Source organism: Desmodus rotundus, chromosome 6 (assembly GCF_022682495.2).
Source record: "Desmodus rotundus isolate HL8 chromosome 6, HLdesRot8A.1, whole genome shotgun sequence".
NCBI lineage: Eukaryota > Metazoa > Chordata > Mammalia > Chiroptera > Phyllostomidae > Desmodus > Desmodus rotundus.
In genome coordinates, this window is record NC_071392.1 from 116919753 (window position 1) to 116943435 (window position 23683).

Below are 23683 nucleotides of genomic sequence, written 5' to 3' on the forward strand. Positions count from 1 at the left end.
GTCATTCTTAGGTTACTTCAATAAAAGCTTTTACTTATTTATTGCATCTGATTACAAAAAGTAGAAGAAAACATGTCTATTTAGTTGCTAGTGCTATCTTCACTCTCATACAAAAGATTGCAGTGGGGGTCAAGACCCCTGACACCCCCTCAAAGGTGCATGAGGTAGAGGTTTGTGGTGGCAAGAACATCCTCTTAGTCTCTGGAGGAGGTACGTCAGGGTCAAGCTCCCCCCACAAACGCTGCCCACACAGGTCTTCTCCCTGAGTGTCCTCGGGCGGAAGCTCAGGTAAAACTGATTGCTAAAGCGTCTCACCGACGCCCTCCCTGTGCATGTAAAGCTTCTCCCGATGTAGCTGTTCTCTGACACATCCTGACGTGTGCTTTTCCTGAGTCTGGGCTCACTCTGCCCACACACGTGGAGCTTCTCTGTACTAGTATGTGCTGGGGCTTGTGAAGGGTCACTTATGGCCACAACCATGCCCACACTGCTTGTCCACTTACCATGTCTTACAGTAGAGTCCCTGGAGAGACAATGAGATGGGGAATTGAGTGGTTTTTTGGTGAATAAGGGCTGACTGGGCAGAGGAAGCTCACGCAGTGTGTTTCCAGCTGAGATCTTACAAGCATCTCTGGATCCAAGATGACCCTTTGGACCCAACTGAGTCAAGGAGTGAGGCTTTGCTCCCCGTATCAATCAGTCATTGGCCAGGAGTGAGTCCTTAGGGAGGTGCAGTTCCCTGGGGCTGAGAGCAGATCCTAGAGAAGAATTGGCTCTTCGGCTCTTCAGCTGCAGGGGTGTTGGTTCTGATAAGGTTATCTGGGCAGAGCTCCACAGTATCCTGGCCCTAGACATAATCCCATTTCACCCCTACATAAGGGATCTCTGTGTGGCAGGAGGTCCCAAGAGCCTTGCCCACAAGGCCTGCAGACGCACAGCTCCTCCCTGAGAGCGCCATCTTGTGCCTGCCCGTAAGCCATTGGATGTTCGGGAAATGTTGACTTCTGCTAACGCCTCACCCACAGTCCCTGCACGCCCAACACTTCCCACCTAAGTGTGTCTTCCTTGTGCAATAAGGGTCGACTTACAGCTGGAGTTGCCCCCACTCCGCATTGTGTAAGCCCCCTCCGCTGAGTGTGTCCTGGAAGCCTGACGAGAGTCAACAAATCTCTGAAGGTTCACTCACTCCGCACACACAGAAGAGCTATTCCCGAGGTGTCTCCGTGGTACACAATGAGGTTTGACTGACTGCTGAAGTCTTGCCCATGGTCTCTGCACACACAAGGCTTGTTCTCTCAGGCTGTCCTCTGGGGTCTGATGACATCTGGCTTGTAGCTAAAGCGCTGTTCATACTCCCTGGGAACATAATGTTTCTCCCTGAGTGTGTCCTCTGGTGAATGAGGAGGAGGGACCTCCGGCTAAAGCCTCGTCCACACTCACCACATACATAAGGCTTCTCCCCCGAGTGTGTCCTTCCGTGTATGATGAGGGTCGATTTATAGAAAAAGCCTCGCCCACACTCACTGCATACATAAGGCTTCACGCCTGAGTGTGTCTTCTGGTGTCTGATCAGATTTGACTTGTAGCTAAAACCTCGTCCACACTCCCCACAAACATACTGCTGCCCTGAGTGTGTCCCCTGGTGAGTAAGGAGGAATGACTTCCGGCTAAAGCCTCGGCCACACTCACCACATACGTAAGGCCTCTCCCCTGAGTGAATCCTCTGGTGTTTTCTGAGGGTTGACTTATCACCAAATCCTCGTCCACACTCCAGGCACACGTAGGGTTTCTCCCCTGAGTGTGTCCTCTGGTGTCTCATGAAGCATGACCTCTCACTGAAGCCGTGCCCACACTCCTGACAAACATAGGGCTTCACCCCTGAGTGAGTCCTCTGGTGTTTTCTGAGGGTTGACTTATCACCAAATCCTCGTCCACACTCCAGGCACACGTAGGGTTTCTCCCCGGAGTGTGTCCTCTGGTGTCTGATAATGGATGACCTCTCACTGAAGCCATGCCCACACTCCTGACAAACATAGGGCTTCACCCCTGAGTGAGTCCTCTGGTGTTTTGTGAGGGTTGACTTATCACCAAATCCTCGTCCACACTCCAGGCACACGTAGGGTTTCTCCCCGGAGTGTGTCCTCTGGTGTCTGATAAAGTACGCCCTTTCGCTGAAGCCGTGCCCACACTCCTGACAGACATAGGGCTTCTCCCCAGAGTGATTCCGCTGATGTCTAACGAGGACTGAGTTACTTCTAAAGCTCTTCCCACACTCCTTGCACAAATAAGGCTTCTCTTCTGAATGTATCGTTGTGTGTCTGTTCAGGTTGGACTTCTGGCTAAAGCTTCGCCCACACTCCTTGCACGTGTATGGCTTCTCTCCTGAGTGTGTCCTCTGGTGATTCACGAGGACTGCCAACAGTCTAAAGCCTCGGCCACACTCACCACACACATAAGGCTTCTCCAGTGAGTGCATCCGATGGTGTCTGACGAGGTTTGACTTATCTTTAAAGCCTCTCCCACACTCCCTGCAAACATAGGGCTTCTCCCCTGAGAGGATTACCTGGTCTGTAATAAGGTTTGATTCCTGGCTACCGTCTAGTTCGCGCTCACTATAGCTGATGGCTCCAGATCTCGGGGTTTCCAATTCCTTCATTCTTTTGTTGGTTTGCACAGGGTTTGCCCTTTGGGATGAGTTGGGCTCTATTTCTACCACTGTGTTGCTTTCTCTAGGACTCACTGACTGTTGTCGGGGTGGGCTGGGGAATGCGCTTGATGGTTTTCTCTCCTCTGTCCTCACAAACAAGGGTCTGAAGCCATGTTCTCTCTCTTGACCTTCTGTGATTTCACTCCAGCAGCTTTGAGAAGAAAACTTCAGCTCCTGATGCCCTGGACCAGAATGCCCTAGACGGAAGTCACGTAAGTCTGAGAAGAGCGGAAGCACATGTTGGCTGAGGAGTGGCTGAGTGGAGAAGGCCAGAAGGCAGGAAGAGCAGGGGTCTGTTTCTGGCTCTGATTCTGCTGGAGAGAGAGTGTTTGTTAGAGAAGCCCTAAGCGGGGCTGTGGGGCTGTTCCATCTTGTCACGGGACAAACAGTGTCTTCCTGCCACCCTGTTATTGACAATATCTGTACAACATGATTTGTTTCCTACCAGTAATTCCTTCATAATCCATTCCTACACATTCCATTTTCTATCGCAATCCAGGAAAACCATACCAGAAACATCTTCTACATGTCATTCGAAATAGGAGCCTTTCAGGCAGGCATTCTGCTTTGTGAACAGCTTCAATACCATCAGCCGTTTCTTTCTAGTAAATCATCCAAGCCAGACACTCGCACTGGTATACTGTTCACAGCTGCTGTACTTGCAGGTAAGAGTCTCTCTGACCTATGTAGAAATCTACGTCTTGACTTTTCTTATTAAAAAGAAAAAAGTTGATACACATAAAAGTCATTTCCTCTGGAGGGCTTCCTAACATAGGAGACAGTATATGAAACAGTGGTTAAAGAGATTGCACATGAAATATATCTGAATTTCAGGTTGCCCAACTTCAAACAAATACTTATTAGAAATTTCTAAGTGCTCGGTGCTCTACTGAGTAGTGTGGATTCTGCAATGGACAAGAAAGGTTTGGCCCATGCCTTCGGGAATCGGACACCTTGTGCCCGAACAATCCCATCACAATGACATGAGACGTGGCCACAGGATTTGCTTGGGCCAATAGAGGTTGGTGAAAAGTGCCACTTTCAAACACACGTTAAGGGCCACAGTGCAGTTCCTCACTGCTCTTTTCCCCTCTTCCTTAAGGATCCCATGACCCAGACGGAGGCTGGTCCTTTTGCCTGGATTCCAGAATCAATAGAGCTGAACCCCACCTGAACTGTTGACAAGAGGTACCGTAAGAAATGGACATTTGCCAGAGTTTGGGGTTGTTTGTTATCACAGCATTACCTAGCCTATACTAACTAAAATATCTCCTATGAAAGCTGTGAGGATTATTTCAGGGGAAACTGGCCCATTTATTTCCAATAGTACACTTGAAGAAGAGACAGTGTTACATGAATATGTGAAGAATTAAAGAGAAAGAGACAGGTTGAGGGGGGGAAATAGTATGATCTCAATTTTTGATAAGTTTGAGAACAAACTTGTGCTCTCTTGCAACCAAACAGAAAAGCACAGGTGAGACAGTGAGAGAGAAAATGGGTTCATCATATTATGCACTGAGCAAAATCACTAAAAGTTCATAAATTATTTAATGTAGACCCAGAAAAAAAGAGCATGTATACACTAGTCTAAAGGAAAGAGAGAGAAAAGCCAAAAAGAGAGACAGACTTAAGAGGCTGGAGGACTGCAGAATATTGTGGTGTCGAGCAAGACAAAGGACACAATTTCAGGAAACCCAGGGTCTCCGCATTGAGACTAACCTGACCCAGATCACTGTGACATTCTTCTCCGAACCCATTCAATGTATTCACATCGAGAAAGAGAACAACATGACCAGCGGGAAATAAAAATAAAAACAAAATCTAGTCAGGTTGACTAGCTAAGGCCAAGTCCAAATGGACAGAACCAGACTGAAATGGATGAAGCCACACTTCCTTAGCTGGAGCACAAACCAGAGGGAATCAGATCAAAAGCTATCAAAGGAGATGAAAAAGGATCAAAGAAAATCAGATTAACTGGTATCAGGGAAACAGGTCATTTGAAGGAGACTCCGAAGAAACTCCTGCCTGAAACTAGTTTGTGTCTCCAAAAATCCAAAAATGCGACTGTCTCCACGTGCTTTATCTAGAAATACGGAGACATCCGGAACCGCATTGTGCCATGTGGTAGCCACTAGCCAGAGGTACATGTTTATGGAGCATCTGAAATGTGGCTAGTCTGAACTTCCTGTGCTCTCAGAGTAAAATACACACAAGACTTTGAACACTTAGCACAAAAATAAGATGTCTAATTAATTTTTACATGGATTACATGTTGAAATAATATTTTGATATAGTGGGTTAAAAAAGATTATTAATTTCACCCATTTATGCCTACTTTTTAAAATGTGGTTACTAGAAAATTTTAAGTTACCCATGTGGCTCTCACTGTATTTCTGCGGCACAGCACTGATCCAGAACAAGGGTGGAAAACCAGCCTATGAGCTACCCCTGCCCTCTGTTTTTATGTAGTCCACAAGCTAAGAATGGTTTTTAAATATTTAAAGAGTTGGAAACAAGTCAAAAGAATAATTGTTCGTAATATATAAAAATCATATGAAATTCAAAACTCTTACTGGAACACAGTCATACTCATTCATTTATATATTGTCTGTGGCTATTCTAGCAGGACAAGGGCAGAGCTGAAAGTAGCTGAGACTGTATCGCCCACAAAACCTAACATAGTTACCATCTGGCCCTTTACGGAAAAAGTGGCCAACCAACTGAATCAGAGTAATGTTGCAATCAAAGCTATCAGCCTAGATTTTAAAAATCAATATATGTTTTTAAATAAAAGAAAAAAATCTGGCTTATGAAACTCAAAAGCCTCACACTCTGACATTTAAATTTTAACTTCTGTCCCAGAAGACATTTCTCACCACTCTCCCCCTCGCAAACTGTGCTTCCAGTCTCACTGGCCCCCTCGCAATTCTTAAACCCAGCAGGCCCAGGCCTTCCTTAGGGTCTCAGCGCCCACAAGTCTCCACCTGGAATGCTGTTACCCTAGGCACCCAGAGTTCTGACTCCCTCACCACATTACGTCTTTGGTCACCGTTACCTCCTCACTGATGCCAAATTCCTGATTTCAAACTTCAGCCAGCTGCCCTCCATACTTCCTCATACCACTTCATTTTATTTTTACTGTTATTTTTTGAATCCTCACCCGAGGATATGCTTATTGATTTTAGAGAGAGAGGAAGGCAGGCAGAGAGAGAGAGAGAAAGAGAAACACCGATGTGAGAGAGGAACATGGACTGGTTGCCTCCCATACGCACCCCTACCAGAGGGGTGGGACCCGCAACCTTTTTGGTGTACGGGATGGCTCTCCAACCGACTGAGCCACCCAGCCAGGGCTTTATTTTATTATTATTTTTACTAGGCAGGGCTTATCACCTTTTAAAATGCCATATCATAATATCCCTGCATATGAAGCCTTTTGCTTCTCGTCTGTTTCCATGCACTAGAAAAAATAAGCCCCTCGGGCAGGGGTGTCAAACTCATTTTCACCGGGGGCCATGTCAGCCTCCTGGTTGCTTTCAAAGGGCCGAATGTAATTTCAACTCCTTAATAGTTAAGGAGTAGTTACATGTATACAGTCCTGAAATTATTTCGGCCCTTTGAAGGCAACCACGAGGCTGATGTGGTCCCTGGTGAAAATGAATTTGACACCCCTGCCCTATGGGGTTACTGTTTCATTTACTAACATGTTCTAAGTATATAGAATATTTCCTGGCACCTACTAGTGGCCAATAAATTAATGAAGGAAAGAACACAGCCTCACCCAATGAGAGCAGATTGCTGTAATTCTCCAGCATCACTTCTTTGTACAGGCTCCGCTGCTCAGCGCTCAGCCGCTTCCATTCTGCCTCTGTGAAGACCACAGCCACGTCCCTGAATGTAACTGGTACCTGTAAACGAGCAACCCGTTCATGAACAGCAAGTCACCAGCAATTTCCCCGTGTGAGGAGTGTATCTAGTGACCATAATGAGTCTGGATGTGAAAGAAGCTGGTCTAGTTCTTTTCAGGGTACACAGTTCTGCATATCAAATTCTCCTGGCCATTACTATAGCTTTGTGTTAAAATCCAAGGGGAGCATCACTGATACATTCAGCACATTCCCGGCCCCCGGCACTTAGGATTTCACCGGAGAAATAACTCGTGAATCAGTTTGAAACATGAAGCAACGCTCAAGAAAGTCACCTTCAGGGTGCATTATGGAGGAATCTTAGGATGGAAGGGTTCAGCCCTGACCAGGGTGGCTCAGCTGGTTGGGTGATGTTTCCCTCTCACATCGCTGTTTCTCTCCCTTCCCCCCCTTTCACTTTCTCCTTAAAAAAAAAGATGGAAGAATTCAGGATGGGCTGGAAAACTCCCATTTAAAAGGAACTTTGTGTCCACAGTGTATCATCCGATAAACAATTCATAACCTATAAAGGGAGGATAAACTTACAATCCAGTGAGATTATAATTTAACATAGCCCCGAAAAGTTGTTTAAATTTTACATACCAGGAAAATTTTAAATTTTACATACCAGGAAAATTTATTTAGACTTTCCCTCATTCTCATGTTCATATAGTTTTTCTTTCTCTCCCTGCCTCTCTCCCTATCTATATAATTTTTTGTTGAATACTGGACATTTTAGGTAAAATATTGTAACAACTTGTATACCAGCCCTTCTCTTTCCCCAGGCTGTTGCTGTGGTCACTTGTTCATGTTTGCTGACTTGTCTGAAATAGTTCAAGAAAGGCTACTTCCCCAGGGGTGTGGCTTATTGTAACGGGGTGCAGCCAGGGGCCCTCAAAGGATTTGAAACGGGGTCCAGAACTCAGGGTGTCCAGAAAATATAAAAATATAGGATATCCTCACCTCCCCCCACCCCAAGTCTGGACTGGGGGATGGGACACATGGAGCAGGGCCATTGAGAGTTATTTTGCATATCAACAGTTGGCCAGCTTCATACCTGCTATGCAAAAATGGTTATTTTGCATATCTGTAACAGCTGGCTAGCTTCATAGATATGTTAAGTAGCTGTGGCCCTGCTTTGAGCCAGGGAGATGCGCTGAACCTAGGAGGCAGCTCCCCCTGGTTACAGCTTGGAGATGGTTTGCTCCATGCCGTGGGGCCACAACTGCCCGGACTTACTGTGGCAGCCAAGAAAGGCCGGAAAAACACTGGCGTGTTGGCAGGTGTAGACGATTGTGGGAGGAGTCGGAAATGGAGCTGCAGAAGATTTGCACTGGGATTTAAACCCAGGCGCGCAGCCATGTGGCGTTTTTTAACCACACGGTTTTGGGGGCGGAGAGGGGGTTCCTTTAACCACGTGTCTTAGGAAGCAGAAAAGGAAGAAGGAGCATCCATGCAGAGCTCTCTCTTAGCAGTTTGGAAGAGTGCAGGAGAGACATTGCGGGAAGGAAAGGGGTGAAAGGCCTCTCTCTGGTGGGCCCTGAGAAGGTGCCACGTGGGTTTGGATTAAGAACTGGAGATCGTGGTGGCGACACAGCTGATTGTGCTGGGAACCGCGGGAGGCCTGCCAGCTGAGCACGGATGACTGAGAGGAACCAGGAGAAGTGAGCTGCAGACTTCTGTGTTTTTCTTCTGGAGGACGGTACTTCTGATTGGCATGTTCTGAGACTGGCCTGCCAGGGCAAAGGGGGAAGGAAGGACTGTGTGTGTGTGGGGGGGGTGTTTTAAGGGACTTTGGGATTTTTTTTTTAAGATTTTATTTTTAGAGAGAGGGGAAAGGAGAAAGAAAGAGAGAGAGAAACATTATTGTGTGGTTGCCCCTCACACGCCCCCTACTGGGGACCTGGCCTGCAATCCAGCATGTGCCCTGACTGGGAATTGAACAGGCGACCCTTTGCTTTACAGTCTAGTGCTCGATCGATCCACTGAGCCACACCAGCCAGGATGGACTTTGGGATTTTAACAAAGACATTAAGTCATCACTCTAAGTCTGTATAACTTTTAAATAAATAGTTCCTTTCCTTTTCACCAAACTCTGGCACTGAGAGCCATAATTCCAATTCCCTGGCAGCAGGCTAAGAATCCACAGTGACAGAGGAACCCCGTAGTCCCTGGGTCCATTCTGTAACATTATCAGTAGGTGAAGCCTTAGACATATAGTCACTCTGACCCTCCCTGTAACAGGGTAGGTCAGAACAGAGGTCCCCTGAAGCAGAGGAACCCCACCATCCCCCCAAATCCTGCAAAAAGGCAGGCAGGGGGAGGGGAAGAATGTCAAGAGTGGAATGCACAGCATTTGAGGCATATTGCATAACAAAGGCAGATAAACAACAAATGCCTTCCTGAAGGGAGAGGCTGCTGAAGGCTGTTTGCAGGGAGCAAATTGTGAACGTGACTGAGAACTAGTGCTAGCAGAGTGAGTCACGACATGAGGGTGGGGGGCATACAGCTCCTACGTAAGCTGCAGGGGGCAGATGTTCACCCTGGATGCCTGTGCGTGGCTGCGAAACTCTTGCCCTGACTAAAGATGGCAACCAAAAGAGGGTCAAAGACACTGGGGAGCTGACAAAAATGGTGGACACTGACGCACAATAGGAAGAGCCGGAAGTTCAGCTGTGCAGGAATTTCTGAGCCAGGTCTTTCAATTGGAGCACACTGAGAAACATGAGGTCATCTGTGGGTTTGTAGGTATGGAGGTCTAGAGGCCCATTTGAAACATCCTCAGCGCCCCTTCTGCACAAAGACAGCAACAGAGCTGGCGGCGCTGCGGGGGGCCTGCCTGGCCCAGCACACAGACACACTGATGAGCTGATGGCTGGAGTAAAGGCAGCTCCAGAAGAGAGAAACAGACAGACTTCTCTGTTTCTGAAGGACAGTACTTTTGAATGGCATGTTCTGAAACTGGCCTGGCTTGGCAGAGGAAGAAGGGCTATTCGTTTTGGGGTGTTTTTAAATGGAGTGGGACTTAACGGCATACCATATGGGGTGTCCAACCTTTTGGTGTCTCTGGGCCACACTGGAAGAAGAGTTGTCTTGGGCCACACATTAAAAACACAAACATTAACGAAAACTGAAGAGCAAAAAAAAAGGTTTTAAGTAAATTTATGATTTTGTGTTGGGCCGCATTCATAGCCATCCTGGGACGCATGCGGCCCACGGGCCACGGGTTGGACACCCCGGGAAACGCTCTCGCCCTGGCTCTCACTCTCTCTCGTGCGCTTAGTATGGAGACGTCGCTCTCCTGGTACAGGGGCTCATGGACTTTGGAGCTTGGTGCAAGCTCTCTCCCTCTGGGCTTTTGGCATTTGGACATTCTGGGCCTCTGGATTGCTCCCCGCATGGATGAGAGCACTTGTGGGACCAGGAGGTGCTGGGCCCCCCAGGGGCTCAGACCCCATAGAGGATGGAAGCCCACTCCTGGAGGCAGGATCCCACGCAGGGATGCATGCCTCTCTGGGCTCCAGCATCTTGGACACTGGGGTCCAGTGCAGCACGGCACACAGTTCCAGGACAGCTAAGTGGAGGCTGAGAACAGTGCACCCCAGATCCTGAAGGAGAGAGCTGCTGCAAGAACTTGGCGACTCTGAAACCTCCAACACACATGCCAGAGAGGACGGAGGTCTGTTTGTGTGACCCACTTAAGGACAGATAAATGGGGAACTGCTGGGCATGGTTTTGGCTTGTAGTCTTTTGGGGAACAAGAGAAGGTCTGGGTCTCGTGGGAGAAAAGGGCTCAGAGCAAGAGTGCTCTCGGCACCCCCCACCCCATTTGGAACCCTGTTAATAAAAGCCTGTTTCCTTCATCACAAATTGTGAGGTCGTATATAAGGGCATCGAGTGGCCGAAACCCAGCTTGCACCGTTATGTCCCCCTCCGGAAATGGCAGTCCTTTCATCGGGCTCTCCTCCTCTCTCTCGCTGATCTCTGTGGCAAGGTCCTGGCTGGCCTGCCTATATTGGTATCACACCCACCCTGCACTGATCACTCGCTGATTGCACTACTGTTTTCAATAAGGTCTTAGGGAATAAATGGCTCCACTGTCTGACTCAGTAAAGTCAGGCCCTTTTACAGGGGTAGTTTTAAGGCCAGTATTTGAGACTCCAGCAGGGCTCTTGTCAGTTCTGTCTTTCCCTGGTTCTCTCCATTAAACCTTTGGCTGATCTGCCATTTTGCTTGTTGCTATCATGCACCTGCCAAGTGCCTCTTAATTGCTTACCACCAAAATCTCCATCACTTTCCAGAGCACCGTTAGGTTTCCACTTTCTTATGCTCTGTTCCAAATAAAGCCAGGGCCCTTAGGGAGTACTGTATTGGTCTCTGTTCTCAGCCTGCCTCTCCCCCTGGGCAGGATCTCTGCACCAGAGCTTAGATTGGGAAGCAGGATCAGCAGCCACTTCTCTCAGTGACGCCCCGGCTCTACCAGCAGGAAACTGAGGGGGTGTGGAGATGGAAGCTCCTTTCTTCTCAGCTTGCCTCTCTTGGCACAGAATCTCTGCCCTCTGAGCAAGCTGGGGAGAAGGCAATCAGGTCCCTACTGATACTTGACCTCCTATGCCTGGGACAGAGCCTCTATCCTACCAACAGGGGCTGGTGCAGAGAGAAAACCCCAGACCTCTCGGCCAGCTTGCCTGCTAACACTGATCTAGGGGGAATGAGAATTGCTGGTGGCCAGCCCCTCTCAGGGAAAAAGTATAGTCCTAGACTGGGAATGGGGAGGGAAAAGAGCCCCATCTTCTTGGCTGTACCCACTCGGAGTAGAGCGTTCATTACGCTGAGCTGAAGTGTGGGCAGACGGAGCAGGTTGTGTGACTAATGCCCCAGACTTCCTGTTTCTGCCCTGACTTAGTAGATTTTCTGAAATAAATGTTTCTCCACTTGCTATATGTCCTTAGGGCAATTTCCAGGGACTTTAAATGGCTGGGTTTAATGGGTTTTTAAACCATTTTGGTTGCTTCCCTGGGGAGAGTGTCTGCAGAGCTCCTACCCCACCACTCCACAAGCACGCCCCTGTGTCCGCCCTGTGAGCTGGACTGTCAGTAAGCTGCGAGTGGCTGGACATTGGGGCAAGAGCTTTACGCCAGCACTTTGTAGTGGCTTTTACTGCACCATTATGTAACCATTTCAACCATTACAGTAAAAAAGACTATTATTGTCATCATTTCTTGGCTTTATACATTACTTTTCCAAAGGACTTGTAGGCTCCTTGAGGATAAGGATGGTCTACTTATGAACCTATTACTTTGGCTTGCAGAATCTCGCACACCCCATTCACATGAAAGAATACACCAGATTCCCGGTAAAGGAGAGAACACAGACAGAGAGGGCGGAATGGGGGTGAAGCACTGTATTTACAGAGAGCATTCTATATATGTCATTCATCAAATAATACAGGCCCATTGCCTAGGACTGGAAAATAATGCTCCCATATTTTTAGACAGGGAATTATGTGGCAAAAAAAAAAGTCCAAAAGGCAACAGAACACATTGGAAGATGCGGGAGCTTGAGAGTCAAAGAAAACGAAGTTCAAATCCCGGCTCTACCACCGGGGAGATGAGTGTAGCCATGCACAAATCGCGAACCCCTCGAAACCATTCTCTCTCTCTCTCTGGAGTAAATAAAATGACCACCACCACAGCCCCCTTACCACTGTTTTTTAAAAATCCTCACCCAAGGATATGTTGATTGATTTGGGGGAGGGAGGAAGGAAGAGAAAGAGAAAATAAATGTGAGAGAGAAACATTGACCAGTTGCCTCCCACACATGGCCTAACCAAGGAATCAAACCCAGAAACTATGTAGGCGCCCGGACTGGGGACCAAACCCGCAACCCTTTGGTATACGGGACCATGCTCCAATCAACGGAGCCACCGGGCCAGGGCCCTCTTATCAATGTTTTTTAAGAATTATGGAGAAAATGTTATAATGTCTGGGACTTGTCTAAAATAATCCAGTGAGAGACACAGGAAGGGGAGAAATCTAACGAGACTGGCCATCGTAAATGACTGTTCAAGCTGGATGGTGGTACCTCAGGCCCTATTATTACTACGCGTCCTACTTCTGTATATGCTCACAAACATCAGCAGTAAAAAAGTAAAAAATGTCCAGAGCGAAAGACATATATCATCAGGTAGTGTGCACGGGAAGTGAAGTTTAATAGTGCATTTAAATTCCTTAGTAACCTCAGGTTTTCAAAACTATCCCTTACGTTTCAAAGTTTCCTAGGCTCTAACGATTAATCTCGGGCATATTTTTCAACCAGGAAAAGAAAACACACGTGTAGGACTCATTACTAACCCAGTACCTGACACAGGCAAGGACCTGCCTCAGTGTCGACTGCCTTTTCCCTTCCCAAGAAAGAGAATATGAGCATGCCTGTTCTCTGGACAACGAGCCAGCATTTCAGGGGGGAAAAAAAAAAAATGTAACCCCAACTCACCAGTATCTTGGGCTTTCCCTCCTTTTCTTGGGGCCAGCCTGTATCGTTAGAAGGCACACCTGTGGGAAGAAAAAGAAGCTAGGAGAGCACAGCCTCCCGTAAAGCTCCCAGAGAAGCACCTCTAGGCCTCGGGAAGGAGGAAGTAGTCTGTTTACTCAGCCGCGGTCAAGAGCCCCTTCTCCCTTCTCCGCTAAACCTGGAGTCTTGCTCCCCCTTTTTCACCTCTCCAGACTCATCCCCGTCTCTCACCTTTTGCCTGATGATTTTCAGTCAATTTCTTCATGGTCTGCGTATCTTCCCTGTCATCCAAAGACAAGATCTCCTCCCAGCCCTGCTCTCCCGAGGCAGAAGGATCAGGCAACGTCATGGCCCCAGAGTCAGCCCAGTGTTTGCCAGAAGGCCAGGTGGAGGTTATTTCACCTCAAGATCGATTTCTGCTGCCTGGGCTTCTCCGAAGTTTATTTGTAAAAGCCCGCCTTGTTTGCACGAAGCCAGGACCTGTGGAGTAGAGAAGCAATTTGGCGTTGCTGAGATCTCTATTGGAGGCCCTGAGCCCACGCCTCCTCAGCGAGGATCCTGTCTCTCACACCCTCCTCGTTCAATAAATACGGAGTTGCAGTCCACGGGGCTCCTCGGACTTTTTTACCTCATTTCTTCCCAGCCTGCAGGCCCTCAAGTCCTCCCCCTGCCACGCTCCCTTATGTGACCAAATTCACAATTCCCTCCTACCCCTGCACCTCAAATACAAACTCCATATCTTGTAACAATCTCGGCCACTTGGAGGCTGAGCGAAAGAGAAGATGCAGCATAACGCCTGTGGAGAGAGTGTCTTGGAATATCTCCTTCCAGACCAATGGGACGTTGAGAACTCAGCTCCTGACCCCTGGCCCACGGTTCCAACTGAGTTCCATCCCATGTCCCTGCACTCTGAGGAGTTTGGGGGGGTCTGAACTAAGCCCTTCTAGGTAGAGCTCCAGATCTCAGTGACTCTACAAAGATAACCCCCCACCTTCTTTTCTGCCACACATCGCTGTACGCCACAGGCCTTACCAGCGATGTGCATTTGTGTCTCCTGATGGGATCTGAAGTCCTCCACTCATGCAGTCCCAAGGAAGTCAGGGGGTGTAAGGAGCTACCCCACCTTCAGAAGCAACTCCGACACCCTGTCCAGGCTCTCAGCCCAAATGACTGTGGTCCTGCTGTTCCCTTCTGAGACTAGCTAGGGTTCCCCTAGAAGCTCTTTTGACTCATCCCATAACATCACAGGCAGAGACGGTCACTCACTCTTCCATCCAAACTGGGCACCCCACCTTAATCACACCATCTTGCAATTTTTCTACTTATACGACTATCTGTATTAGAATGCGAGCTTCCTGAAAGAAGAAATATATGTCAGTGGTTTTGCTTCTCCTAGTGATTAGAATAAAACAGTCCTCTGTGATAGATTTTATCCTTGTTCCCAATTATTTGTTTCTCTGTAAAAAGACTATACTTCTCGCCGTGACGTGAGGTCTTGCCTTAGACAATGGAATGTGAGTGAAAATGACATGCCACATCTACGCACGGCATGATGCCACCATCCCTCATGTTTCTGAGAACAGCATGTTTCCAAGAAGGGCCTTCGTTCTATCATAAAAGGTCACGGTGCTGAGCTACAGCCAACCTACAAAGGAGGAGCAATAAGACTACGTTAGGTTGTTTGTGGTCACGAGATTTGGGAGTCATGGGTCACTGCAGTACAACTTAGCCTAAGCTGATACAGTCCTCTTCCTCCTACTAATGCTAGTATTTATAGGTAGCATTTATAAAACAGGTAGTGTACTAAGAGCAGAGCGCTGTGAATCTTCCCAACACAGAAGAGGCAGACACGGCTATCCTTTCCATCTTACAGAGGAGGAAACTAAGGCATTAGAGGTACATTACTTGTCTTAAGATCACACAGCTACCAAGTGTCAAGGCCAAACCCCAAGTCCAAAATTTCCATTCCAAAGCCCTTTTTCTTCACCGTTGCCTAAAATAACACTGAGTGGACAAATCCCTAAATGTAAAAACCAGAGTGAGCAGACATCCACAGGCTTCAAAGTTCACCCTGAAGAAGACAGGACCCCCAGAGTGAAGTGGAGAAAGGGGTCTGTAAGTCAGGATGGGTCAACTTATTCTGTAGTAGCAAACTACAAACTTACTCTGTAGTCGCCCCCCAAAAAATCTCAGTGACTTAAAGTCATGGAAGTTTAATTCTCTCTCCAGCTCCATGTCCATCATGTGTCGACTGTAGTTGTGCTCAAAGCCACCTTCACTCCAGAACCGAGGCTAACAGTGCAGCCCCTAGTTGGACCATGGCCGGTAGGAGTGGTAGAGGGAAATGAAAGACGGAGAACCATACTCAGGCTCTCAAAAATTCTTCCCAAAGTGACACCCTGATACACCCACATAAGCAAATCAAGTGACACCGTCACTCTTGAGTTCAATACAGTAGGGGCATACACACACTTACGGGGGAGGCCACACAGGGAGATGCCAAGATACCTGATATACAATGACAACTACTACTAGGTCCCAAGCCCATAAATCAATTCTCAGCCAGTCCCAGCGCTCACCATCAGTCGGGACTTGAGTGGGCTAGCATGTGGCTGTGCCTGGGATACAAAAATAAGGGGCGTGGTCTCTACATTCGCCATACCCTCAGAGAACAGGCAGGGATACTGACTAAGGCAAAACCAACTCAGCACAGAAAAATGAGGACTATCGGGGAAGATCCAAAGAAAAGAAAAGAATGCTGCTGTTTAAAGCATAGCATGAAGTCTGCTCATCTATCTGTCTAAGAAGAAACACTCCTGGCAGAGGGGATAGTCCGATCAAGCAGGTGAGCGAGGGACAAGGAGAGAAGAGACAGGGTAGAGAGAAAAGACCAAGAGAAACGGGTAACTTCATGGGAGGAAAAGATTGCCTACAAATCTAGTCCAAAAAAATGAAAAGAAAATAAAAATAAAAACATTCTTAACCAAAGAAAAAATGGAAAGACAATCAAAGGTCTTCTCTTTCAAAAGTATCAGCCTCGGGCAATTTTATTAATAAAATTCTGAGGAGTAGGCCACTTCTAGTAAACTCTGAGGAGTAGGTCATTCCTGCAATGCATTGTAAGTGCCCCAAAGGGTTTTTTAAAAATATCTTCCCAACTCATTCATCAAGGACACCAATAGCAAGCAAGAGCATGACAGAAAAAGAAAACTAGAGGTCATTTTGACACATAAAAGTAGGTGCAAAGATCCTAACTAATGCAGCAGCAAGCAATCCAGCTGCACCTTAAACAACTACCAGTTAGCCTTACCCCTGAGAAATGCAGGACAGTCTAACATCAGAAAGCCTTCTATGGGAGGAAAAGCTTCCAGTCTCCTTTTGGTAACCTGACGATTTAGAATACTTTTGTTAACATAGATAGCTAGCTAATTATTCAATAAAGGGAGCAAAGGGAATTAGACATTGAGTTTAATAAACCGGGGAGCACAGGCCTGCTTACCTAGCAGGAAACTACAGCATTTACAGACTCATTCACACACTCCAGGGGACTGCTGCCAGGAGACTCTACACTAAGAGCACAGGAAATCTCCCCAGATGCACTGTCCACCCTCCGGTACCTCAGCGGGAGCTGCTTGAGCATAGAGGCCTGTCACTCTGGTTATAACCCCCGGGGAACAAAGAAGCACGTGCTCTCTCTCCCCGCCCCATGCTTGTGACACGCACTAGCCCCGCGCGTGCACACATTCTCTCACCCAGCACCACACAACCACGTGGATCTAGCAGCTCCTGGGGCCCACAGCAGGCTGCAGGCACTCCACAGGACTAAGCTTTAATATGAAGCAGAAACTCTGGACCTTGGCCTTTGTTTTGAACTTTCTGAAGGCAAGGTTGGACTTTTCCCAAGACGGCACAGAGGGAGATGGGAAATTGGAAACCCAAGGGCAGATTTCCACCCAAATAAACCATCTTACCACAGCACAATCTCCCATGTGTGGGTCCTTGGAATGCTTCCCTATGAAATCCTATGAAAGAGCCTGATTTCCACCAACAACACTATTACCTGAGAAAATCAAGTTTCTAGTTTATGCCTTACATAAAAATAAATTCCAAGTTGAGTAAGAGCTAAACGTTAGAACCAAAAATATAAACATTTAGAAACACATAAATTATATAATAATATATAATTATATATCCAGAAGCTACTACAGAAGAGGTGTATAAATTTTACTAATATCAATTAAAAACTTCAGTTTAACTAAAGACATCTTTAGGAAAGGTGGAGGACCCTAAATATGTAGGTGTGTATTCAATCTTTGATTGTCTTTTATTTAAAAATCCACTGAAACAATATGTAGAAAATTAATAAAACTGAAAACCTGTGGGAGCCCTGGCTGGTGTGGCCAGTTGGTGGGAGCGCCATCCCAAAACTGAAGGGTGGCAGGTTCGGTTCCCGGTCAGGGCACATGTCTAGGCCGTGGGTTTGGTTGAATTGTTGTTTTGGTTTTTTAACAAGGGAAATGTTGCTGGAGCAAGGATATTGGTTACTTGAATGATGGCACTGGTCTGGGGTGATATTACCTCTAAGGCACTTGCTCATAAATCAGCCCTGGTGTCCTAGGGAAACAAGCAAGGGCTTAAAGCCTCCATTGGGATATTTCAGGACACAAGATATCAAGATGAGCAAAGAAAATTCACCCATGGTTTAGAGAAAAAGAAAACAGCATAAGAATGTGAAAAGCGCATGGTACCCATCCTAGCCCATGTTCTCTTTAGAGCCCACTCTGGGCAGGCAGAGATACAAGAACGTGGACCCAAAGCTGAAACAGGCAGAGTGAACTTCAGGACTATCTCTCAGTCCCAGATACCAGGCTAGCAATCCAAGTTTAAAATGAGGAGTGCTCCTCTTCCTCCAAAAACAAAAGTCTCAGATCTGTCAAGAGAGGAAAGTAGACAGCTTCCGGGAACAGAGTAAAATGTGGGTATCAGAACACAGCCTGTCCCGATGTGCTGCTATTAAGTAGGGAGTGCATCCTTTCTGTGCTGCGGGGGAAGAAGAAACTTTCCTCTACCCTTCTAGGTTCTTCTGGCTGGTCTAATAATTAAATCTATATGAGCCAGATTAGATTAACAAGAGAAAATAATCAAATTTAACTACATACATTAAGTACGGGAACCCTGCAGACACGAGAGAGTCAGAGACACCACATACGTGCGAGGTTCAGAGACAGAAAGAGAAAATGAGGTCTGTGTGGCCCTCTGAGCTCAGGACAAGGTACCTTGGGGCTTCGGAGGGGAGGCAGGTCATTTGCAGGACTGTAAGAAGAGCAGATGTTCAGTAATGACATGTTTGCCCTACAGGTAATCATAACAAGACATCTCTTATTCTGGGAAAGGCCTCAAATTTAAATTCTTTAAGGAACAGGTAATAGTTTCTTGTGAGTCCTCAGGGTCTCAACTGCCTTCAGGTCAAAATAATTCACATGCCAAAGTAGCACATCTGAGGCAGGCCTGTTCTAAACCCCTTCAAGGCCAGCCTCACCTTGAAACTTCCGGAGAATTTTCACATTCCAGAAGTTGGGTTGGCAGGTCGTCCCATGTCTCATTAAACCAGTCTTAGTCTTGAGAATGGGTCAGTTAGTTAAAAAGTTGTGTCTCATTTCAGGAGGCAGATGGGCTCCCAAAGTTAGGCCTATGGTGCAAGCAACGGGGTATTCAATAAGAAACATCTCTACGGAAACAAAAGAAAAACAATGGTTAATGGTTGGAGCAGACTATCACCCCAGGCAGTCGAGATGGTTTCTAGATGTCTGTCCCAAAGCGCCTTCGGGTGGAGTGGAGACAGGCAGGCAGACAGATTTTCCCGGTCTGCGGTTTGAATCACAGGATCTTTCTGCAGTAGACTTGAAGAGTGTCCATGTATGAGCAGTTGTCATGATTTTTCTGAAGTTATTGCGAGTTGTCCCACTTTAGCTTGGATGGCTTTGGGGAAAAGGGTAGTTCTACTGATTCCAAGTCAGAAGGGAGAGAGAAAAAACTGGAAATGGCCATGAGATGGGTAACAAGTTTATCCACTCAGATGGTTAAGATATTAAAACTTGTGGAGAAGACATTTAATATTTGTTTTTGTCCTTAGGAAGGGGGCCTTGGAGCCAGAGTAGCAGTTTGTGCTTTCAAAAGAAACCCTCCCATCCCATTTTTTTCTTCAGTCTTAGGAACTGATGAAGGTAAAGATACGTAGGCTTTGAACTGCTTCTAGAGCTGCCATTTCTGGTTTTGCAAAGATTTCTAAGATACGGACAACTGCGCTCAGTGTCTCAAATGACATCATGGGTCGACCTATGTCCAGCCATATCATTCCTCATTTGTTTCTTTCTATTTTGGGTACACGGTTTTCTTAGAACTTAGGGGAGAGAACCTTTTTAAAAAATTTCTATCAGACTCTGAATATTTAGTTTCCAATTTTTCCAAATTTCTGATCAAAAGGTTATTAAAGCTTTCCAAATATCTCGTCAGGTTTCAGCTGGGCCAAACAGTAACGATTGCTGGCAGCACTGAATGACTCCATGGACTCAAGGGGGTGCGAAGCTCCCTAACTTCCAGAGTGTTCCCTCTGATAGCCAAAGAAAGAACTGACAGCCTGCATGTCCCAGGCAGGGAGAAAGCCCAGCCAAGCCCTTGGGACACAACAATAGCTGTCCTTGGCGAATAAAGGACACAGAACCAATTGGTCTGGATTGGAGAAGTACTGGACAATGTGAAATCCTACTTCCCTTTCTCACTGGGCTCAGGAAGTCATCCATTTACAAAAATTGTTGAGGATCCTCCCTGGGTTTAAGAAATTTTTAAATTATGGTCCTTAGTTTGCCTTAGACCAAGAAGCAAAAGCTATCTGAGGACAATCACCTATAAGAGGTAATGTCAGTTTTGGGGTTTTTTATCCTCACCCAAGGATATATTCATTGATTCTAAAAAGAGATGGGGCGGGGGAGGGAGAGAGAGAGAAACATCAATCAGTGCCCACAACCTGGGCATATGCCCTGACCAGGAATCAAACCCATGGCCTTTCGGTTTATAGGACAATACTCCAACCAGCTGAGCCACACCAGCCAGGGCGTTAAGATCAGTTTTATAGTCTTTTGGTTTATATGCCTTTTATCTCTTTAATTCTTCATTAGCCTGTTACAATAAATCTTTCAATGAAGTTATTTTAGAATTTTTGAAGCCTAATGGAGACTAACACCAGTTAAACACAGTCACCTCATTCTGTGTATTTGATTTGGAAGCACTTGCTTTTAAGTGCACTTTTAAATGACCTAATCTATTGGAATGTTCCTCATAATAGCCATCATAATTTTTTTAGGTTAGAGTTTCCTCGAGGACCAGCAGTAGTTTGGTGGGACCTTAGCTGTCAATGGAGTTTGGCCCACATTTCTGTCTGGCCATATTGTGAAGCTTCCAACCTAACAACTACCAAGATAAGCTCTTAGGACATAAATTTTTAGATTGTCTTTAGTAAGATTTTGCCAGGTTTTACTTTCCTCTCTCTTCTTAACTGCAGAATGATTCCACTTCCAATGTCCTGACTTTTTTTTTTAACAATATCTATAAATGTCGGAAGGCAAACAAGAGGGAATCTGAGTGGACTTTGATTTTTATTCTGATTTCTGCTCTTCTATCTTAACAAGGGATTCTTAAAGGCTAGCCAGTATAGCAATATGAGAGCTCTCTTAAAAAAGCATTGTCTTTCTTTTCAATTTAGAAGTTTTTCCAATTCAAAGGATCCATCAACTGGCCTTGACAAGTAGGAGCTTAACAGCGGCTCACACCCCTAAGCTTTTATATGGCTTAACCAAAGGCCACACGAGAACGTAAAAAAAATGTAGCCCTTAAAAGATCCAGAAAGCCTCAAACGGGACACTGCAGGACACAAATGTCAGGAGGAACACAAAAATTCAGCCGTGGTGTCTGCCTCAATGGGGGCTGTCAGGGGCCCACTTTCCTTCCTACACAGCCCTCTCTGGGCATTGGGGACATGAGAACATGGACCGGGGGATAAAACAGGGAGTGTGAGCTCCAGGACTATCTCTCAGCCCCAGATACCAGGCTAGAAATCACCAAGTTTCAAATCGGGGTGCTCCTCATCCTGTAAAATGTCTCAGATCTGTCCGAGGAGACAGAAGACAGCTTCTGGTGACAGAGTCGAGTGTGGGCACCAGAGCACAGCCTGCCCGGACATGCGGCTATTAAGTAAGGAATCCGTCTTTTTTACTGTGCCGGGGAAGGAAGAAATTTTCCTTTACCCTTCTAGATTCTTCTGTCTGGCCTACATCTTTGTGAGACAGATTAGAGTAACAGGAGAAAGTAAGCAAATTTAATCACATACGTACCTATGGGAACCCACAAGCATGACAGGGACAGAGAACACACACGAGTGGGAAAAGGAGGCAGGTGTGGCCCTGCGAGCTCAGGATGAGGTAAGGCGTCTTGGGACTTCAGAGGGGAGGCGGGTCACTGCAGGATGATCAGAAGAGAGAAGTTCAGAAATTACATGCCTGCCCTGTCCCTTTGGTCATAGAAAGTTTCTTCTGGTGACAACATGTATTGTGGACAAGGCCCCAAATTTAAATTCCTTAAGGGAGAAGTACAAAGTTTCTTACAAGCCCACAGGGTCTCAGCTACCTTCAGGTCAAAATAATTCACATGCCAAAGTAGCACGTTTTGGGGAAGCCTGTTCTGAGTCCTTCAGTGTCGATGGGTCTCAAGTTGTAATATTATTAACAATAATATTAACAATTACTAGAAACTGTTACTATGTACCAGGTATTGTACAACTTCTACCTCCCATAGGCCCCATGAGCCAGGTCTTGGGATACACTGAGGCAGAGTTATGAATCTTGCTCAAGTGGAAGAGCTAGAAAGCGCATAGATTTGAACACTGTCTGTGGAGTGCCGTGTCCTTAACCAGATGTGTCGGTGGTAAGGTGAGCTGCGGCAAACCCCTGTGGGGTGTGTCTAGTCTCAAAGTGTATTCACACATAGGGCTGAGGAGATGTATGTAAACCAAGATTAGCTGTGAATTCATAAATGCTGGATCTGGTAATAGAGCCGTGGGGTTCGCCCACTGAGTAGGTTCAAAATTTGTCCTTACCAAAAATTTAAAAGAAAGTTAAAGTTCTGATACCTGGGCCCCACCAGATGCCAAAAGTGATTTGGATAGTCAGCCAACATCCCTCAGAGGTCCCCACTCTACCTAACTTCCCTAAACCCTAATCCAGAGGTCGGACCCCAACACATGAGGGAAAAGCAGAGGACCAGAGGGACAATCAGTCAAACTTGCCACCGACATTACAATGCAACTGGAATCTTTGCCACAAAGCAGAGTGGGTCCCTGCCTCACGACAAGCCCCAAGACAACAGGTCCCACTGAAGTAGACCCGACCCCGCTCAAAAAACTGCCTAGATGAGGGTTTGGCGGGATACCCCACCGGCAGAGGAAAGATGTGTCCTATGCCAAAACCTCCCCCACCCTCTAAAGTCTCAGGGCCTCTAGACCCAAGATACTTCCCGGCCGCCTACTAGCGCTATTCTGCCCAGTCAAGCTCACCTCTCCCACCCACCTCGAACAAACCTAGGGATGGCAGGTCCTGAGATTCTCCCTCCCTAACCCAGTCCTCACTCAGTCACCACTTGGGCCACACTCAGCCCCACCAAAACAAAACAACAACGACAACAACGATGATGAAAACGCCCGAGCTGGTGTGGCTCAAGTGGTTGGAGGGTCGTCCCATAATCAAAAGGTTGTGGGTTCAATTCCAGATCAGGGCACATGCCCAGGTTGCCATTCCTGGGTCTCGGCGTCTACAATCCCTGGTCCGGTTGCGGAAGGAAGGCAACGAATCTGTATCTCTCGCATCGATGTTTCTCTCTCTCCCTTCCTCTCTCCCTGAAAGCAATGAATTCCTTGCTAAAAACAATGGGTGGGGGACATGATAAGGCCCGATCCGCACCCCCACCCCACCACAGTGGATGTCTATTTTGCCTTGGGTGAACTCGTGCCCACAACCCAAATTAACATTGTGGATACAGAAGTGACGCCACCTCCCTATTCGTTTATTGTAGGGCCCAGAATAATCCCACCTCCTTCAAGAAAGAAATTAAGAGTTCCAGATCACTCGCCGCAGCCGGAGAAGGAAGGTCCGCCAAGTGCCCAGCAACTCAGAGATTTCCAGTTAGCTGAGTTTCACCCCACTTCCCCGCCCTCAAATGCGTGTCTCTCTAGCCACGCCCCTTCTCAAAAAAAAAAAAAAATCCCACAAAACCTCCTGAACTTGCTGGCCTAGCCACTGCACAGCCACACTCCAGCCGGGTCCCTAACCGTACACTAGGGCTCCCCTACCCCTCTCTTCAGTACTGTAAAGGACCGTTGAAACCCTCGCTCCCCAGAGCCAGCGATATAGGTCTATCCAGCCCTCCGCTGCTCAAGTACGCCAGAACTACAGTTCCCAGAATCCCTGCGGGCTCCGCCTCCCACTGGCCACCAAGGGAGCGGCTTCTGGAGCAC

General features: G+C 47.0%; 1 protein-coding gene across 1 annotated transcript; it reads right to left on the bottom strand.

The window, feature by feature from the left end:
• Positions 1 to 466: 466 nt before the first annotated feature.
• On the bottom strand, positions 467 to 23366 carry ZNF343 (zinc finger protein 343). The gene is made up of 7 exons (XM_071221840.1): positions 23260 to 23366; positions 21510 to 21633; positions 13354 to 13602; positions 13105 to 13163; positions 6486 to 6612; positions 1697 to 3018; positions 467 to 1621 (listed from the first exon to the last, which is right to left on the bottom strand). Exons 3-7 carry the CDS (start codon positions 13469 to 13471, stop codon positions 1205 to 1207), a joined length of 2043 nt encoding a protein of 680 aa, XP_071077941.1. The 5' UTR covers positions 13472 to 13602; positions 21510 to 21633; positions 23260 to 23366; the 3' UTR covers positions 467 to 1204.
• Between the last annotated feature and the right edge of the window lie 317 nt (positions 23367 to 23683).